The 18,371-nt window shown below is 40.5% G+C and overlaps 1 protein-coding gene across 2 annotated transcripts in view; it reads left to right on the top strand.

Annotated features, from left to right (window-relative positions):
• PIWIL2 (piwi like RNA-mediated gene silencing 2) overlaps positions 1–10,565 on the top strand; it is a 96,461-nt gene extending 85,896 nt beyond the window's left edge. For both annotated transcript variants that reach the window (XM_058550561.1, XM_058550560.1), the window contains 3 exons: positions 8,280–8,533; positions 8,979–9,086; positions 9,717–10,565. In XM_058550561.1, coding sequence (XP_058406544.1) covers positions 8,280–8,533; positions 8,979–9,086; positions 9,717–9,873 — 519 coding nt within the window. In that variant the 3' untranslated portion in view covers positions 9,874–10,565. The remainder of the gene's footprint in view (positions 1–8,279; positions 8,534–8,978; positions 9,087–9,716) is intronic.
• Positions 10,566–18,371: the final 7,806 nt, after the last annotated feature.

Raw genomic sequence — 18,371 nt, 5'->3', positions numbered from 1 at the left:
ATATAGACTGCTATATACGTAGGTTACTATATATGAACCCCATGGTAATCACAAACCAGAAACCTATAATAAATACACAAAAACTAAGAGAAAGGAACCCAAACATAATACTAAAGAAAGCCATCAAACCACAAGGGAAGAGACCAAGAGAAGAAGAAAGGAACAGAGAAGAACTCCTAAAACACCAAGAAAAAAAAGTTAAAAAATGGCAGTAAGTACATACTTATCAATTGCTACTTTAAACGTTAATGGACTAAATGCTCCAATTAAAAGGCATAGGGTGGCTGATTGGATAAAAAAACAAGACCCATATATATGCTGCATACAAGAGACACATTTCAGACCTAAAGACACTCAGAAACTGAAAGTGAAGGGATGGAAAAAGATACTGCATGCTAATGCAATGAAAAGAAAGCTGGAGTAGCAATACTGATATCAGACAAAATAGACTTTAAAACAAAAACTGTAGAAAGAGACAAAGAAGGGCACTACATAATGATCAAGGGAACAGTCCAGCAAGAGGACATAACACTTGTAAATATCTATGCACCCAACTCAGGAGCACCTAAATATATAAAGCAATTATTAACAGACATAAAAAGACAAATAGACAGTAACACATAATAGTAGGGGACTTTAACACTCCACTTACACCAATGGATAGATCATCCAAACAGAAGATCAATAAGGAAACACTGGCCTTAAATGACACACTAGAAGAGATGGACCTAGTAGATATATACAGAACATTCCATACAAAAACTGAAGAATACACATTCTTTTCAAATGCACATGGAACATTCTCCAGGATTGATCACATATTAGGCCACAAAACAAGTCTCCATAAATTTAAGAAGATTGAAATAATACCAAGCATCTTTTCTGACAACAACGGTATGAAACTAGAAGTCAACTATAGGAAGAAAATCAGAGAAGCCACAAATATGTGGAGATTAAACAAAATTCTACTGAGCAACGATTGGGTCAACGAAGAAATCAAAGGAGAAGTCAAAAAATTCTTGGAGACAAATGAAAATACGACATGCCAGAATTTATGGGATACAGGAAAAGCAGTTCTAAGAGGGAAGTTTATAGCAATACAGGCCTATCTCAACAAACAAGAAAAATCTCAAATAATCTAACAATGCACCTAAAGGAACTAGAAAAAGAAGAACAAACAAAGCCCAAAATCAGTAGAAGAAGGGAAATAATAAAAATCAGAGCAGAAACAAATGAAATAGAGACTAAAAAAAAACAATAGAAAAAATTATTAAAACCAAGAGGTAGTTCTTTCAAAAGATAAACAAAATTGACAGACCTTTAGCTAGACTCACCAAGAAAAAAAGAGAGAAGGCTCAAATAAGTAAAATCAGAAATGAAAGAGGAGAAATTACAATGGACACCTTAGAAATACAAAAGATTATAAGAGAATACTATGAAAAGCTATATATGCCAATCAATTTGACAATCTGGAAGGAATGGATAAATTCTTAGAATCATACAACCTTCCAAAACTAGACCAAGAAGAAATAGAGAATTTGAATAGACCAATCACCAGTAAGGAGATCGAAACAGTAATCAAAAACCTCCCCAAAAATGAAAGTCCAGGACCAGACGGCTTCCCTGGTGAATTCTACCAAACATTCAAAGACTTAATACCTATCCTTCTCAAAACTCTTCCAAAAAATTGAGGAGGGGGGAAGCTCCCTAACTCATTCTACGAAGCCGACATTACCCTGATACCAAAACCAGACAAGGACAACACAAAAAAAGAAAATTACAGGCCAATATCACTGATGAACATCGATGCAAAAATCCTCAACAAAATACTAGCAAATCGCATACAACTGTATATTAAAAAGATTATACACCATGATCAGGTGGGATTTATTCCAGGGATGCAGGGATGGTTCAACATTCGCAAATCAATCAACGTGATACACCTACATTAATAAAATGAAGAATAAAAATCACATGATTATCTCAATAGATGCAGAGAAAGCATTTGACAAGATACAGCATCCATTTATGATAAAAACTCTAAAATGAGTACAGAAGGAAAGTACCTCAACATAATAAAGACCGTATATGACAAACCCACAGCTAATATCATCCTCAGTGGTGAAAAACTGAAAGCTATCCCTCTAAGAACAGGAACCAGACAGGGATGCCCACTCTCACCACTCCTATTTGACAGTATTGGAAGTCCTAATGAGAGCAATCAGGCAAGAAAAAGAAATAAAAGGGATCCAAATTGGAAAGGAAGAAGTGAAACTGTCACTATTTGCAGACGAAATGATTTTATATATAGAAAACCCTAAAGAATCCACCAAAAAACTTTTAGAAGTAATAAACAAATATGGTAAAGTTGCAGGATACAAAATCAACATACAAAAATCAGTTGCATTTCTATACACTAACAACAAAGTAGTAGAAAGAGAAATTAAGAATACAATCCCATTTACAATTGCAACAAAAAGAATAAAATACCTAGGAATAAACTTAACCAAAGAGGTGAAAGAGCTGTACACGGAAAACTATAAAATATTGCTGAAAGAAATTGAAGAAAACACAAAGAAATGGAAAGATATTCCATGCTCTTGGATCGGAAAAATTAACATAATTAAGATGTCCATACTTCCTAAAGTAATCTATAGATTCAATGCAATACCTATCAAAGTTCCAACAACACTTTTCACAGAAATAGAACAAAGAATCCAAAAATTTATGTGTAACAACAAAAGACCCCAAATAGTTAAAGGAATCCTGAGAAAAAAGAACAAAGCTGAAGGTATCACACTCCCTGATTTCAAAATATTCTACAAAGCTATAGTAACCAAAACAGCATAGTATTGGCACAAAAACAGACACACAGATCAATGGAGTAGAATCGAAAGCCCAGAAATAAACCCACACATGTATGGACAGCCAGTCTTCAACAAAGGAGCCAAGAACGTACAATGGAGAAAGGAAAGTCTCTTCAACAAATGGAGTTGGGAAAACTGGACAGCCACATGCAAAAAAATGAAAATAGACCCCTACCTTACACCATACACAAAAATTAACACAAAATGGATTAAAGACTTGAATGTAAGACCTGAAACAATGAAACTTCTAGAAGAAAACATAGGCAGTATGCTCTTCGACATCGGTCTTAGCAACATATTTTCAAGCACCATGTCTGACCGGGCAAGAGAAACTATAGAAAAAATAAACAAATGGGACTACGTCAAACTAAAAAGCTTCTGCACAGCAAAGGAAACCATCAACAAAACAAAAAGACAACCTAACAATTGGGAGAAGATATTTACAAACCATACATCTGATAAGGGATTAATCTCTAAAATATATAAAGAACTCATTCATCTCAACAACAAAAAAACTAACAACCCAATTAAAAAATGGGCAAAAGACCTGAACAGACATTTCTCCAAAGATGATATACAGATGGGCCGGCCCCGTGGCTTGGCGGTTGAGTGTGCACGCTCAGCTGCTGGCGGCCGCGGTTCGGATCCCGGGAGCGCACTGACGCACTGCTTCTCTGGCCATGCTGGGGCCGCGTCCCACATACAGCGGCTGGAAGGATGTGCGGCTGTGACATACAACTGTCTACTATGGCTTTGGGGGAAAATAAATAAATAAATAAAATCTTTAAAAAAAAAAAAAAAGATATGCAGATGGCCAACAGGCACATGAAAAGATGTTCAAAATCATTAACTATCAGGGAAATGCAAATCAAAACTACAATGAGATATCACCTCACACCCGTCAGAATGGTTATAATTAACAAGACAGGAAACAACAAGTGTTGGAGAGGATGTGGAGAGAAGGGAACTCTTATACACTGCTGGTGGGAGTGCAAACTGGTGCAGGCACTATGGAAAACAGTATGGAGATTCCTCAAAAAATCAAGGATAGAACTACCATATGATCCAGCTATTCCACTGTTGGGTATTTATCCAAAGCACTTGAAAACACCAGTGTGTGAAGATCCATGCACCCGTGTGTTCATTGCAGCGTTATTCACAATAGCCAAGACATGGAAGCAACCTAAGTGCCCATCAAGGGACGAATGGATAAAGAAGCTGTGGTATATATACACAATGGAATACTACTCAGCCATAAGAAATGATGAAATCCAGCCATTTGTGACAACATGGATGGACATTGAGGGTATAATGCAAAGTGAAATAAGTCAGAGGGAGAAGGTCAAATACTGTATGATCTCACTCGTTAAGTAGTAGATAATAACAACAACAAACAAGCACATAGAGACAGAGATTGGATTGGTGGTTACCAGAGGGGAAGGGGGGAGGGAGGAGGTTGAAGGGGATAATTAGGCACATGTGTGTGGTGATGGATTGTAATTAGTATTTGGGTGGTGAATATAAGAACATGATGTAATCCATGCAGAAATAGAAGTATAATGATGTACACCTGAAATTTATACAATGTTATAAACCAATGTAACCACAATAAACAAACAAAAAAAAGCACAGATGCCAATATTTGTAAGACCTGGTCCTGTGGTGTGGCTGAGGGTGGGGGATGGGGAGCTGCTGTGGTGCTAAGAGCTGAAATTAACTGCAATTTACTGTCCAAGTCTTCCCTTAGAAGTTGCAAGCCTTCAACAAACTCCAGAATTCCAAAATAGTTACATTATTTTGTAATCATCAGACACTGCGCCAGTGCAGTTGTTATCTAGGTGGGGAGGCAGATTCCTGGTGGAGTATGTGCCACTTTTGTCCCTCAGAATTCTATCTGTCTGGCTTCTTCTCAACCTGGTAAAATTTCTCAGACCTCAGGCCTCTTCTTCCTGCTGCCCACACTCACTCCTGGCATTTGTCCCTTGGAAGCTTCAGAAATTTACTGCTCACCTGTGAAGGCTCATCTCTCTGGAAATTAGTTTATCAAAGCTTTCTTGCATCTGCTGGTCTTTGATAGTCCCATATATATGTGTGATTTTTATATTATCTTTATTTTTCTGGTGTTACCATGGGAATGAAGGTTTTCTCTGTCTTCTGACATCCTGAACTGGAAGTGATCTCCTAATATCCATTCTTAATCTTCTTCAGTGTGTCTTGTAGATGGTTGCCAGAGTAGTCCTTTAAACACGAGACTGAACATATAGGTTGGTCTCCAGTCATTTTCTTACCTCTTGTCCAGCCACAGTCTGGGCCTTTGCTCATGTTCTACCTGGAGTCCTTTTACCCTTCTTTGCTGACTGAATTGTCTGCTAATTGTTTTGTCATGTCTTTTCCTGAGACATAATGTTTCCTTCTCCCTCCAGAGAACCCGTGTCATACTTCTCCATTCTTATAGCATTTTCCTTAGACCTTTATCATCTTATTTATAATGTATTGAGAGCATTTGCTTTATGTGTCTGTCTTCCCAGTTCTAATTTAAGTTCCATGAATATTTGTAAGGTATCAAAATAGTTTTTTAATTTTCTTAGACTAGCACAACATCTCGTATCTAGTGGGTGTTAAGTGTTTGTTCTATGAATGAATGGAACCACACATAAAAGAACAGCTCAAACTTGCAGTAGATATAATTATTTTCTACTTGACCCTCACCACTGTACTCAGTGCTGGGGATAGCAAGCTGAATAAGCACAATCCTGCTTTCAAGGTGCTCATTAATTTATTGTTTCATGCATTTACCCTGGTACTGAAGTGGTTTGATAATATACATTTAACATTTATGTTTCAATATTGTGATTTATCTTATATCCTGACCCCTCCCTAAACTATACTCATCATTTATGAAATGAGGAGAATGGACCAGATGATCCCGAAAAGTTTCCACTGTTGACTATTACTAGATATTTAAGCTCCTTGATAACAGGAATCATGTCTTTCACTTCTCCTGGAAGCTTACATAGGGCCAAGTATAGTATCTCACACTCAGTGGCTGGTTAGCAAATTTTACAGTAAGAGGTGACATCAGTGGATACTTCATATGAATTTGATTCTATTTTTTGCTCCATTGATCTCGTTATGTCCCTTTTCTGTGCTTGGGAATATCTGTATTTCTTTGATCTAGCTCATTCTCAACTTTTATGTATAGCTTTAAAAAAATTATATGTATATATTTACTTCATCCCTCCTAACCACCCTAAAAGGGTAAGGTGGTCATTTACCTCCATTTTTCAACTGAGGAAACTGAATCTTCAAGATCATAGCTGAGGAGCAGCAGAGTCGGACTCAGTCCCATGTCTCCTGACCTCAGATCCAGTGTACTTCCTCTCTGTTTCCTCACCTATGAAATGAGGGTTTCTTCCAGATTTAAATACCTGTGTTACCACACTTGAACACAGTGTATCAGTTAGGGATCTTTGGAAAGTCACGGAAATGTGCTAACTTTAGCAAAATGGGAATTAATTGGTAAGATGATGAAGAGTCTCAGAGGATTGGTGAGAAGGTTGAGTGCCAACCTGGGAAATGGAGAGACCCAGGGTAGCTCCTGGAGTTCCAGGAGCAGGGACCTGAAGAGGCACCACTATAGAGGGACCAAAATCCAGGTGTTTTCATTCTCTGCTCAAGATTCAGAGTGAAGGAAGAACTTTCTGTTGGTATGGCTTGAATCATCTCTGTGTCCTGTGGTTAGTCCAGTGAGTCTCAGCTGGGGACAGTTTTGTCTTCCCTGGAGACATTTTTGGTTATAACTGGGGGAGATTCCTACTGGCAACATCCTATAGTGTCAGCTCCCAATAACAAAGAATTAACCGGCCCCACATGTCGGTAGGGCTGAGGTTGAGAAACCCTGGTTTAGGGGAAGGCACCTCAATTAATAGTCCCACCAGACTGTACCCTGTTGGAGGCAAGTGGACACTAAAATGCTCTTACCAAAAAAGGTGGAATAGATGCTAGACAGTGAAAAACAACACAAAAACAAAAGTACTACAGACTGGGGCAATAATTTCAATCTTGGAATGTGAAGATGAATTACATGTTTGTAAATATAAGGTGAGGTGTTTCATAAAAAAGGGACATGTATAAAATATTTGCAATTCTGACTTAAACTCCAGAAAGAGTCTAGGTGATTATTTATAGTATTTTAAAAAAGAGTTCTTTGAAATGAAACTTAGGTGTTCATGTAGAGTAACTACTATAAAGAATGTATAGGGGCCGGCCCCGTGGTGTAGCGGTTAAGTGCACACACTCCGCTGCTGGCGGCCCGGGTTCAGATCCTGGGCGCTCACTGACATACCGCTTGTCAAGCCATCCTGTGGTGGCGTCCCACATAAAGTGGAGGAAGATGGGCATGGATGTTAGCCCAGGGCCAGTCTTCCTCAGTACAAGAGGAGGATTGGCATGGATGTTAGCTCAGGGCTGATCTTCCTCACAAAAAAATTTAAAAAAAGGAAACTTCACTGTAAAGGAGCAACAAGGACACTTTAAAAAAAGAGAGAGAGAGAGAATGTATAGGATATGCATATTTAATTCAGTGATAATTTAGGTTTTTGAGGGGAATTGTGAACAAAAACCTAGAATGAACTACACTCAATTAGACTCAAACTGTAACTTACTAAATGTGAATTAAACTAAACGCTTTTAAGGGAACTTTTAGTTTAAAATGAAACAGATATTCTCTTAAACTATTGAAGTTGAACACAACTAGAACATAATTATATTCTCCAAATGGAGAATAAATTATTCTTCAAACTGATTCAGGCTGACGTTTAATTTGATTTGGATCCATGGACAATTTACCATGACTGTTTGCTAATTACTTAGTTATAGTAAAAATGTTTCACCCTATAGCTGATTGTAGGATAATATTCAGTAAAGGAGCCTTTCACTTGTTAGCAACTTTGAATGTTACTGTACATGAAAATGTGAGGATGATGGTCTATGTGATGTGTGGTCAAGTTAGCATTTCTCTAACCGTTCATCTTGTTCTTTGCCTAGACAGTAATTAGTGTTAATCCAAGTAGAAGGAAGATTGATTCAGCCCATAATTTTCCTAACATTCCTTTTAACTTTGTTCACACCATTTCAGTATAAGCCTTATGTATGTGACTCATAACTTGCTTATTTTGCTTTCATATTTTATAACACATTTGCTGTACCAGGCCTGTTTTACCAGGCTGAGGAAGTCTAGAAATGACTAGAAGCTTTTTCCCCCTGCCCTTTCCACAGGGGGACTTTGGGCTTATTATCTTGTCAGAGGGACCTACTGCTGTGTGTCCAGGTCACGCACTGAGTGAGCCTCTCAGTGCCTGTGGTCGTTTGCCCCAGGGCCCCACCATTTACCTCAGGACGGTGCCGTTTCAGGTAAACCACTGTCTCCCAGAGAAAATTGTGGTGTACCGTGATGGAGTGTCTGATGGCCAACTAAAGACCGTCGCCAACTATGAGATTCCTCAGCTACAGAAGTGTTTTGAAGCTTTTGAGAATTATCAGCCCAAGATGGTGGTATTTGTAGTTCAGAAGAAAATCAGCACTAATCTGTACCTGGCTGCCACTGAGCACTTTGTGACACCCTCCCCTGGGACTGTGGTGGATCATACAATAACAAGCTGTGAGTGGTAAGTGCACAAAACACGATATTTCAATAAGAATAGGTTGGAGAAGTTATCTGTTCCCTGGGTATTAGAATTGGGGAGGTAGCCTGGAGGGATGTGGAATGGAATCCTCAGCGATTTTACTGTTAAAAAAATAAAGCTTAAAAAAACTATTTAAATAACAAACCGACAATAAAGCTTTTACCTCTTAAGTATAAAATATTGAACCTGCCTTCTTTTCCTAAGATTGTGCATGCTTAACCTTCTGCATACAGATACAGTAGTTTCTACCACCGTTCTTAAATAGCCTATTGAGTCAGGAGACCTGAGTTCTAATCCTGGTTTGGTCCCTGTGTGTGCTTAATTCAGTCATTTGACTTCTCTGAGCCTTAGGTGATCTCCAGGATCTTTTCCAGCTCTACCTGGCCAGATCTGACCGTATCTTTACTTTGTGCTGTTTCCTTACTAGGGTGGACTTCTACCTTCTTGCTCACCATGTACGGCAGGGTTGTGGCATTCCTACCCATTATGTCTGTATTCTCAACACTGCAAACCTGAGCCCTGATCATATGCAGAGGTGAGCTGACCAGTAACTTACTCTTTCTCACTCGTAAATAATTCTGGCCAGCTAGCTAAGGTGGAGTCACTGCCCACTCCCAGGAATAGCTACCCCTTGAGTGTCTTCATGTCTTTCACAATAATAGTATCTTTTTGAGGAGAGATTGGTAACCCTTGATGTACATTAAAATTACTTGAAAAGCTTTCAGAAAAATACACCCAGATTTCACCCCCAAGCATTCTGAGGCATTTGTATGTTTAAAAACTGTTCCCGATGATTATGACATACAACCAGATTTGAGACCCAGCGCCCTTGAGCTCAGATTATATGAATACTTTCCTGGGGTACTTAACCTTCTGCAGCCTTTTCTTGAGGCAAAAAAAAAATGTTCTCCTTGTTGTTTTCCTTGTTTCACTGTAAAAACAGGGGGACCTAAAGTGAGGGAATTGACCCATGTCCTCTTGACCAATAGTGGAAATAGAAACAATTCCACTTAAAAACAAAGATTCCAAAAGTTGCATCATGTATTCCTCAGTCTCCCACTTTGCTGGGAAGTTTGCTGTGTGTCACACTCCTATTAAATACATAATCATGCCCCAGATTGGAGGAGGAGAGTAATAAGGGTCATATTTTATTCTTGGCCGACAGGTTGACTTTCAAACTGTGCCACATGTACTGGAATTGGCCTGGTACCATCAGAGTTCCAGCTCCTTGCAAGTATGCCCACAAGCTAGCTTTTCTGTCAGGACAAATATTGCATCATGAACCAGCCATGCAGCTGTGTGAGAACCTGTTCTTTCTGTGACTGGACAACCAGGATATGGGCTGGTCAGAGAAAGCGGACTTCTGGACTCAGCTGTGACTCATGCGGGATCAAAAGAAACTAAAGGGGTTTTGTGTTGGTGTTTTCCCTTTTGCCAACCCAGTAGAATAAGATATCTTTTTTTCTTTTTTTTCTCTTTTATACATGATATCACCAAGAAGCAAGTTCCATCCTAAGTATGAGCTGGAAATTGCCTTGTTGCCTTTGTAGAGCAAATGGGGGTAGTACTGCCACTGCTTAGGTGTAGTGGGTGAATACAGGAGAACCTTGAAGAGCCTCCCAAGCCAACAGGAGCTGTAGAAATCTGCAGAAGCAGCAATTACACCTGTAAGCTCTGCTTACTATGCAGTTCCCATCTCTGGCACCAGAGGTGATGATGAATGAAGTCACTGGAAGTTTCTTAAAGTAGAGTTACTTTACATGGGCAAGTGGGAAAGGTAATAAAAAGGCCCGTGAGGCAAAGTTTTTAAGATATTGCTATTGCTGGCAAGTGTGAAAAGCGTGTAGTAAAACTAGCTAGTGGTGTAATCAGGCCCGTGCTGCCCGAATCTTTGGGGATTGAGTTTGTGACACCTGTTGACTTGAGCTGGCTTTGAAAGGGGTTTTTAGCTATTCCTTGGCCTCCTGAGAGAGGTCAGATGCAGTTTTTTCTCTTTATTTCAGTTGCTTTACAGTATACCATATTGGTTTCGTCCAATCCCCCCCCCCAACAAACATGCACGCACACTCACATACACACCCCTTTGCTCTTTGTTACTGATCTTTAGTAAGTTTCAATTTTTAGATTAAGAATCACAACATGTGAAATCCAACAGCTAGGAAAGTTCATGAATGGGTGTGAGTTTTTCTCGACTCTTTCTCCCAGGTGTGTGGCCTTCTTTTCTCTTGATGTATGTTTGTAAATTGAATCATTCATTTCCCTTGCTCAATCACCTCTTCCCGGCTGTTGGCTCATTTTGTTTGGAATTTTTCTGAATCCAGGTTAAGATTTCCAAAGTCAGCGTTGGAAAATGTAACACCCCTTCCAAAGTCCAGACATTTCAGTTTAGAAAGTTGTCACGATGCCTGTGGGTTTCAGTGTTTTGAGGAGGCACTGGTTTTTTGAGTTTATTTTTCCCCATTTTAAAAATCTTCTCCCAGTCCCTTCAGGGTTAATTCAGTCTTATCTTGCTTTAACTGGGTTTTAAAAGCCAGTTTTATTTAACTTTTTCAAATTTGTATTTATATATTTATTTTTTGGTGTGATGGCAGGGAGGGGACGAAGCAGAAATTCCCATTTTATATAACAATGTGTGAGAAGAGAAACTTGAGCTTAAAACTCCTTAGAAGAAGAAAGGCAGCAGGTTTTCAGTTTGTCGCAGCGCCTGCCGAGGCCAAGGGCCTCTGAGTGCTGAGGTCCTAGGGGCACTTCTGGTTCAGCGGGGGGACACAGGGCAGGGCTCAGACCTGGAATTCAACAACCACTGAATCGGACAAAGTGGATCACTGCTCTCTGGCTTAACAGACCGGTTTTCTGATTCTCTTTGGAAGCATTTTGAATTTCTCTTTTGAAGCTGAATTTCCTAATATTCATTTTCTTTTATATAATCAGAAAAGACAAATACTTGAATATAATACAAAAATTTCTTCACTTTTTATTCCTGGTTTTCTTGCCTTCTTTTTCAGTCTTAATGCGAAATTATTGGGTCATGGGGTGGGAAATAAAAACAAATTTGTATAAATGTGTAGTTGTGTTTGAAATAGTTTCGTTGATATATTGATATGATTCTTTTCCTTCACAGAGCTGCAACACTTGTTAGAATTATTGATTTTACTACTTGGCATGCAAGGTGCAGCTCCAGTATTAGTAGCTAGGTAATTTCACTGTGACCTGGGTGGTAAGATTTCTTGAAAAAGACACTAACAGTCTTACTTCTGGGACAAATGAGGTGTGTGTGTGTGTGTGTGTGTGTATGTGTGTGTGTGTTTTGTCTCATTTTTTAAAATCTCTTTTCCCATCAGACAATTTCTATTAGCCTGCGTGAGAACCAGCTCCCAGGGATGGTCCTCTCCTTTTTCTGATGCTTGCCCTTCTTTGCATATACTTCACGGTGTGTCTATAACCCTTAAAAATACCTTCCCAAACCACCCTGGCTGCTTGCTTCACCACTAGATCCCTTTCTATTTATTCAGAAACTCCATTCTTAAATGATGCAGTACGTCTTGAACTCATTCTAGAAAGAACCTAATTTCTATACAGTGTTACAGGGCCCTTTTTACTTGGGCAACATTTTGTTGAATGGTGTGAAAAAGGAAGCAGTTTTATAAATGACTAGTTCTTTATATTGAAAATGTTAAAAATTTGTGCCTGAAATTTCTCATTGATGTGGGATTATTGGAGAAGACCTTACTTTCTCTTTGTAGCTCTATACTTAGCTTTATTTGAGTTTCTTAGTAACTTTTCCTGCCTGGACTTATTTTCTTTCTTTAAAAAAAATGAGGAAAATCAAGAAAATGAGAAAACAAGCCATACCTTGGGAGAAAATTTTTGCAAAAGAAACATCTGATAAAAGACTATTACCCAAAATACACAAAGAACTCTTGAAACTCAACAATAAGAAAACAAACAACCTGATTAAAAATTGGGCAAAAGGGGCCGGCCCGGTGGCGCAAGCGGTTAAGTGCACGCGCTCCGCTGCAGTGGCCCGGGGTTCGCTGGTTCGGATCCCGGTGCACACCAACGCACCGTTTGTCAAGCCATGCTGTGGCGGCGTCCCATATAAAGTGGAGGAAGATGGGCATGGATGTTAGCCCAGGGGCAGTCTTCCTCAGCAAAAAGAGGAGGGTTGGCAGATGTTAGCTCAGGGCCGATCTTCCTCACAAAAAAAAAAAAATTGGGCAAAGGACGTGAACAGACATCTTACCAAAGAACATATACACATGGCAAATACGCATACGAAAAGATGCTCAACATCATACGTCATTAAACAATTACAAATTAAAACAGGATACCACTACACACCTATTAGAGTGGCCAAAATCAAAACACTGACACCACCAAATGCTGGTGAGGATGTGGAGCAACAGGCACTCCCATTCTTTGCTGGTGGGAATGCTAAATGGTGCAGCCACTTTGGAAAACAGTTTGGCAGTTTCTTACAAAACTAAACATACTCTTATCACAATCACACTCCTTGGTATTTGCCCAAATGAGTTAAAAACTTATGTCCATACAAAAACCTGTATACGGATGTTTACAGCAGCTTTATCTATAATTGCCAAAACTTGGAAGCAACCAAGATGTCCTTCAGTAGGTGAATGGATAAGTAAACTGTGGTACATCCAGACAATGAAACATTATTCAGTGCTAAAAAGAAATGAGCTATCAAGCCATGAAAAGACCTGGAGGAAACTTTAAATGTATATTACTGAGTGAAAGAAGTCAATCTGAAAAGGCTACATACTGTATTATTCTAACTATAAGACCTTCTGGAAAAGGCAAAAACTAGGGCAACAAGAAAAGGATCAGGGGTCAGGGGAGAGGGAGGGATGAATAGGCAGAGCACAGAGGATTTTTAGGGCAAGGAAACTATTTTGTATGATATTGTAATGGAGGACACATGTCATTATATATTTTTCCAAACTCATAGAATGTGAAACACTAAGCATGAACCCTCATGTGAACTATGGACTTCGGGTGATTATGATGTGACAATGTGGGTTCATCAGTTCTAACACATGTACCATTCTGGTGGGGGATTTTGATAGTGGAGGAGGCTGTGTGTATATGGGAAATCTCTACCTTTCGCTCACTTTTGCTGTGAACCTAAAACGGCTCTAAAAAATAAAATCTATTTTTTTTTTAATGAGTAAACTAGGGAGTCTTCTGGCACCATGGCAGACTGAGCTGACCATACTGACAAATATTGGCCAAAATAGAAAAAAAAATTCTTGTTAAGTAGCTGAATTTGAGGGAAATGGAACCAGGGAAGGAATGGAGGGAAGGAGGGAGGGAGGAAGGAAAATATCAAGGTACAAGAAAGAAAGGGAAGCCAGAGGTAATAGTTGATGCCAGCACAGCTCACAGAGTTACGCACAGAATGCAGGGGCAAGAGCACTTCGGTTTTTCACTCCAGGTAAGGATAGAAGAAGTGACCTCAGACCCTATAAGGTGCAGGATTGCTAGAGAGAAGCCTCCTGGATGAAGAGAGCTGGAACCTGGAAGGGGAGTAAAAAGTCCTGCCAACCATCTGGGGGGTAGCAGCAAGGAAACTTAGGGATAAAAAGGCATTCACAAGAAATCCCCAAGCCTGGGCCACATACAGGTGTGTGTAGTCTGAATTTATATTACGAGCACGTGGAAGGACCACAAGCTGAAAAATTACCATGAAGATCGGCCCAGACTGGTGAGAGCCCTGAGCCCTGCAGAAACAAAGGCAAAGTCAATTGGATTGCAGCACAGAGAAGTATAAATGGGAACTATGGAGGAGAAGAGAGAGGAGAGAAGAAGGTTCAACATCTGTCTAATAGGAGTTCCTGCAGGTTAAAATAGAAAGAATGAGCGACACAATGTGGAAGATATAAAAACAGAATTTTCCAGAATTAGAGACAAATATGAATCTTCTACCTGAAGAAATTCATTGAGGATAAAGAAAAGCACATCCACTCCTAGATGTACTGTAGTGAAACTACAGAACACCAAAGACAGAGACTTTTAAAAACAACCAGTGGTGAAAGAGATTGCTTACAAAGAAAGGTAGTCAGACTAGCAGCAGATGTCATCAACCACAACAGATGCTTAAGACAAAAGGAATAGGGCCGGCCCAGTGGCTTAGCGGTTAAGTGTGTGCACTCTGCTGCTAGCGGCCTGGGGTTCGGATCCCGGGCGCGCACCTATGCACCGCTTCTCCGGCCATGCTGAGGCCGCGTCCCACATACAGCAACTAGAAGGATGTGCATCTATGACATACAACTATCTACTGGGGCTTTGGGGGAAAAAGAAATAAAAAAAAAAAAAATTAAAAAAAAAAGACAAAAGGAATAATAACTTAAACATACAGTGTCAACTTGGAGTTCTGTTCCCAGCCAAACGTTCATTTAAATTAATGATTTTTCCAATAAAGATCATAGCAGAAATTAATGAAATCGAGAAAATCAACAAAACCAAAAGTTGGTTCTTGGAAAAGATTAACAAAATGGGCAAACCTTTAGTTAGATTGGCCAAGGGAAAAGAAGACTCAAATTACTAAAATCAGGAATGAAAGAGGGGACTACCGACCTTACAGAAATAAAAAGAATTATAGGGGAACACTATGAACAATTATATGCCAACAAATTAGGTATCTTAGATGAAATGGACAAATTCGTAAAGATAACTTGCTACTGAACCAACTGTTATTTTTCCCATTGGTCTTTTTTGTCTGCCGAAACCATCAGATGATAACAGAAATGACTGAGACTTCTAAAGGTGTTCTAACTCTTGCCTGACCCAGTGTGGGGTGCTAGTCCTCTGACATGATTTTGGGTAAACTAGAACCTTCACGTTCCAGAACTCTGATCCTCTTAAATTCATTAAGCCATGCCAAAACATGGAAAATTCATTTTTCCCTTGAAAGTATCATAGAAACCTGGTCATTGGTTTCTCTGTTCAGCCTCTCTCAAGCTGGCCCAGTAGCTGGGGAGTGGAAAGGGGATCTTTGGCCCACCCTGCTGAACAAGTTGCCTACCTTGTCAACACAAACTATAGAGGGGCTGTGGTTTTCTGAGTCCCCAGTCCTACCCTTTACACACTCAGGGCTGGGGTCTCATTTCTCTGGCTTCTTTCCCAAGGCTTTTCCACTCACTTCAGTTACAGGAAATCTGTCTGCATATCTTTTGGCAGATAGCTGTAGTATCTTGTCAGAAGGGAAACAGTCAAGAAAATGCCAGATTTTTGTGCTTAGTTTCCTAAATATTGCCCAACATCAGACTTTTAGTGAGCTAGTCTATTCATTCATCCAACAAATATTTATTGAGACTCTGTTACGTGCAAATGTTATATTTGGGGGTGGAGGTATATACAGAAATCTTTGATAATCAAGATAGATTAAGATCCAACAAGGAGGTTAGAGATAGAAATGAAATAATTTTAAGGGGAAAATTCAAGTACCATAAACCATATAAAATGTTTTAATTCTGTGGATCGCAACCCAATAATGGGTCATGAAATCAATTTAGTGGGTTTATTACTACTTTTTAAAAAATTGAAATAGAATATAAATATCAGTACATTGCATATACTAAGGAAATTTTGTAAAATTTTTGTTCGCTATATTGTTATTTTTACTGGAGTTGCAGTGTAAAATATTTTTTAAGCGGGTTACAAGTCAGTTTGAAAGGGTAGATAAATATGCTTCAGAAGAATCAAGAAGCTTTCTGAAGGGAAGTGGCTTTGAAGAGTTAGAATTTTGACAAGTGGAAATGGGATAATAAGAGGAAAAAAGGGCATATTAGGTAGAGACAGAATTGGGGCCCCATACCTGGTATGAGGCATGAAGGACAGTACTACTCAGCGACAAGGTAGGACTTAGGTATATCTAAAGAATTTTGTGTGTAGGCGGATGTGGAGAGGTAAGACCTTTTGATTTTGAGCTGTGTTAATAATTAATTGTCTTCCCCTAATGGATACTGATAGCTTATCAGCTCTGGTGGACTTTGGCAGCTCTACCCTTGGTCTGGTTGCAAACAAGCGAGAATGCTGTGATAGGCCCTGTGGCGCGGTGTTTTGCCCGGCCTCCCCTGCTGTTTCTGACAGGTGCCTTTTTTCCCTGTGTGCAGTATTGACATCTTGCCTGGAGAAGCCATGGGATTGCTTTGACCTCAGTTTTATGACGAGATTAACACCCCTTTGTAATGTGTATTTACAGACTTCATAATTTTCAGAGCTCTATGTGTTAGAAGCATGCTTGTTTTCCTTAATTTCTGAGTGAGTTTCTCATTCCTTTTCCAGAACTTCAAGGGAAGGAAGGAGTGGTAGAAACTGGGCCTTTTCTGACAGCCCACTGGAGATGGGAGTAAGAGTCCCCAATGGATGACATAATGTCTGAAAAATACTCCGAGTTTAACCATGAAAGACAAATATAAAGGGTTATTACAAAGATGAAGGGGCTCTGAGGGATATTCTGCAAGAAATAGCACTACTTCGAAATCACTTGGAATGAGAGGACTATCACCCCACCCCATACCGAACTGGAGCACTGTAATTGCAGGTTGAGGATAATTGAATTTTAGAAAAACCCAGGGCCCAGCTAGTCTCTTCAAGAGTGGCATAAACAGTCTGGCTGGCTCTGGCTTTGTATCAGTGCTCTCTCTTTTTCCCTCTACCCAGTCCTTCAGAACAAGCTGCCATTGAGCCCCGGATTCTTCCTGCGGCCTGCTGCAGAGACTGTCGCCTCTCCTTTCATCATTGGCATTGCCATCATGGGTGCTCCTCTCCCCAGGACTTGCAGAGTGGGATGTCGTCCCCCTTCCCTGTGCAAATTCACAGAGACACTTCGTGCCAGCTGGGCACCAGTCACTGAGCTAGAACAGGGACTTGGGTACTAGCTGGCTACCGTTCTGCTAGAAAGCCCTTCCTTTGAGTCAAGAGGAAGTAATCATGATGTCCAGCAGAGTAGAACAACGGGAGTTTAACCGGTGGCTTATTTTCTCAAGAAGTTTGCATTTCCGAGGTTTGATATCCATCTCAATGGGACTATCCCAAATCGGAAGAGACTCCTGGGGCACTCCTCACGCAAAAATTAACATTTCTCCCAGATTTGGGTTAAGAGATATGGCCCCTTTTAGAGCCTGATCATTTTTGGGGAGTGGTGTGAAATCTAGTTCGAAAAATGAGTGTAATATGGTTTATTTGGAACTTGAACAGGAAATTTTTGTTCTTTTGGCTGGTGGAAAAAATGCAGAAGAAACATCGTTTATGGGTGCGTCCCCTTCTAGGGTACATTTCAGACTTGAGTTGGGGAGGGAAGAGAGAAGCGTTTTCATTAATCAGAAGTGTTAAAATATATACATACATATCAGGTGAGTAGCAGTCTTACTCCTAGGGGATGGAGGCCAGGCTGTGAGAGCTCCCCACGTAATGGGGTTAAGGTCGTAGTGGGAGGTTTCCAGAGGAAGGAGGAGCCTGTGGGCCTTCAGTGCATGAAGCCTGGAATTCGCAGAAGGGTTAGAAGAGGCAGCCGATCGAGCTAGGCTGTGAGCTAGGATCTCGGCGAGCTGGGGGTTCAGCCTGGGGCCACGAGGCGCAGAACGGCCCTGGCTCGCCCCGCAAGCCCAGCGCTGGTCCGAGTCTAGCGGGCGGCCCAGCGGCAGCTCCCGCACATCGCCCGGCCGGCCGGGCCCCACGTGGCAGGCCCTGGGAGCGCAGGGCGGGGCGAGGCGGGGGCGGGCCGGGGGCCGGGGGCGGGCCTGCCGCTGACGCGCCGGGTATATAGCCGGGCATGCGCCGTGCGGGGGACGGACGC

Source organism: Diceros bicornis, chromosome 11 (genome assembly GCF_020826845.1).
Source record: "Diceros bicornis minor isolate mBicDic1 chromosome 11, mDicBic1.mat.cur, whole genome shotgun sequence".
Lineage (NCBI taxonomy): Eukaryota > Metazoa > Chordata > Mammalia > Perissodactyla > Rhinocerotidae > Diceros > Diceros bicornis.
This window is presented reverse-complemented; position numbering and strand designations above follow the sequence as displayed.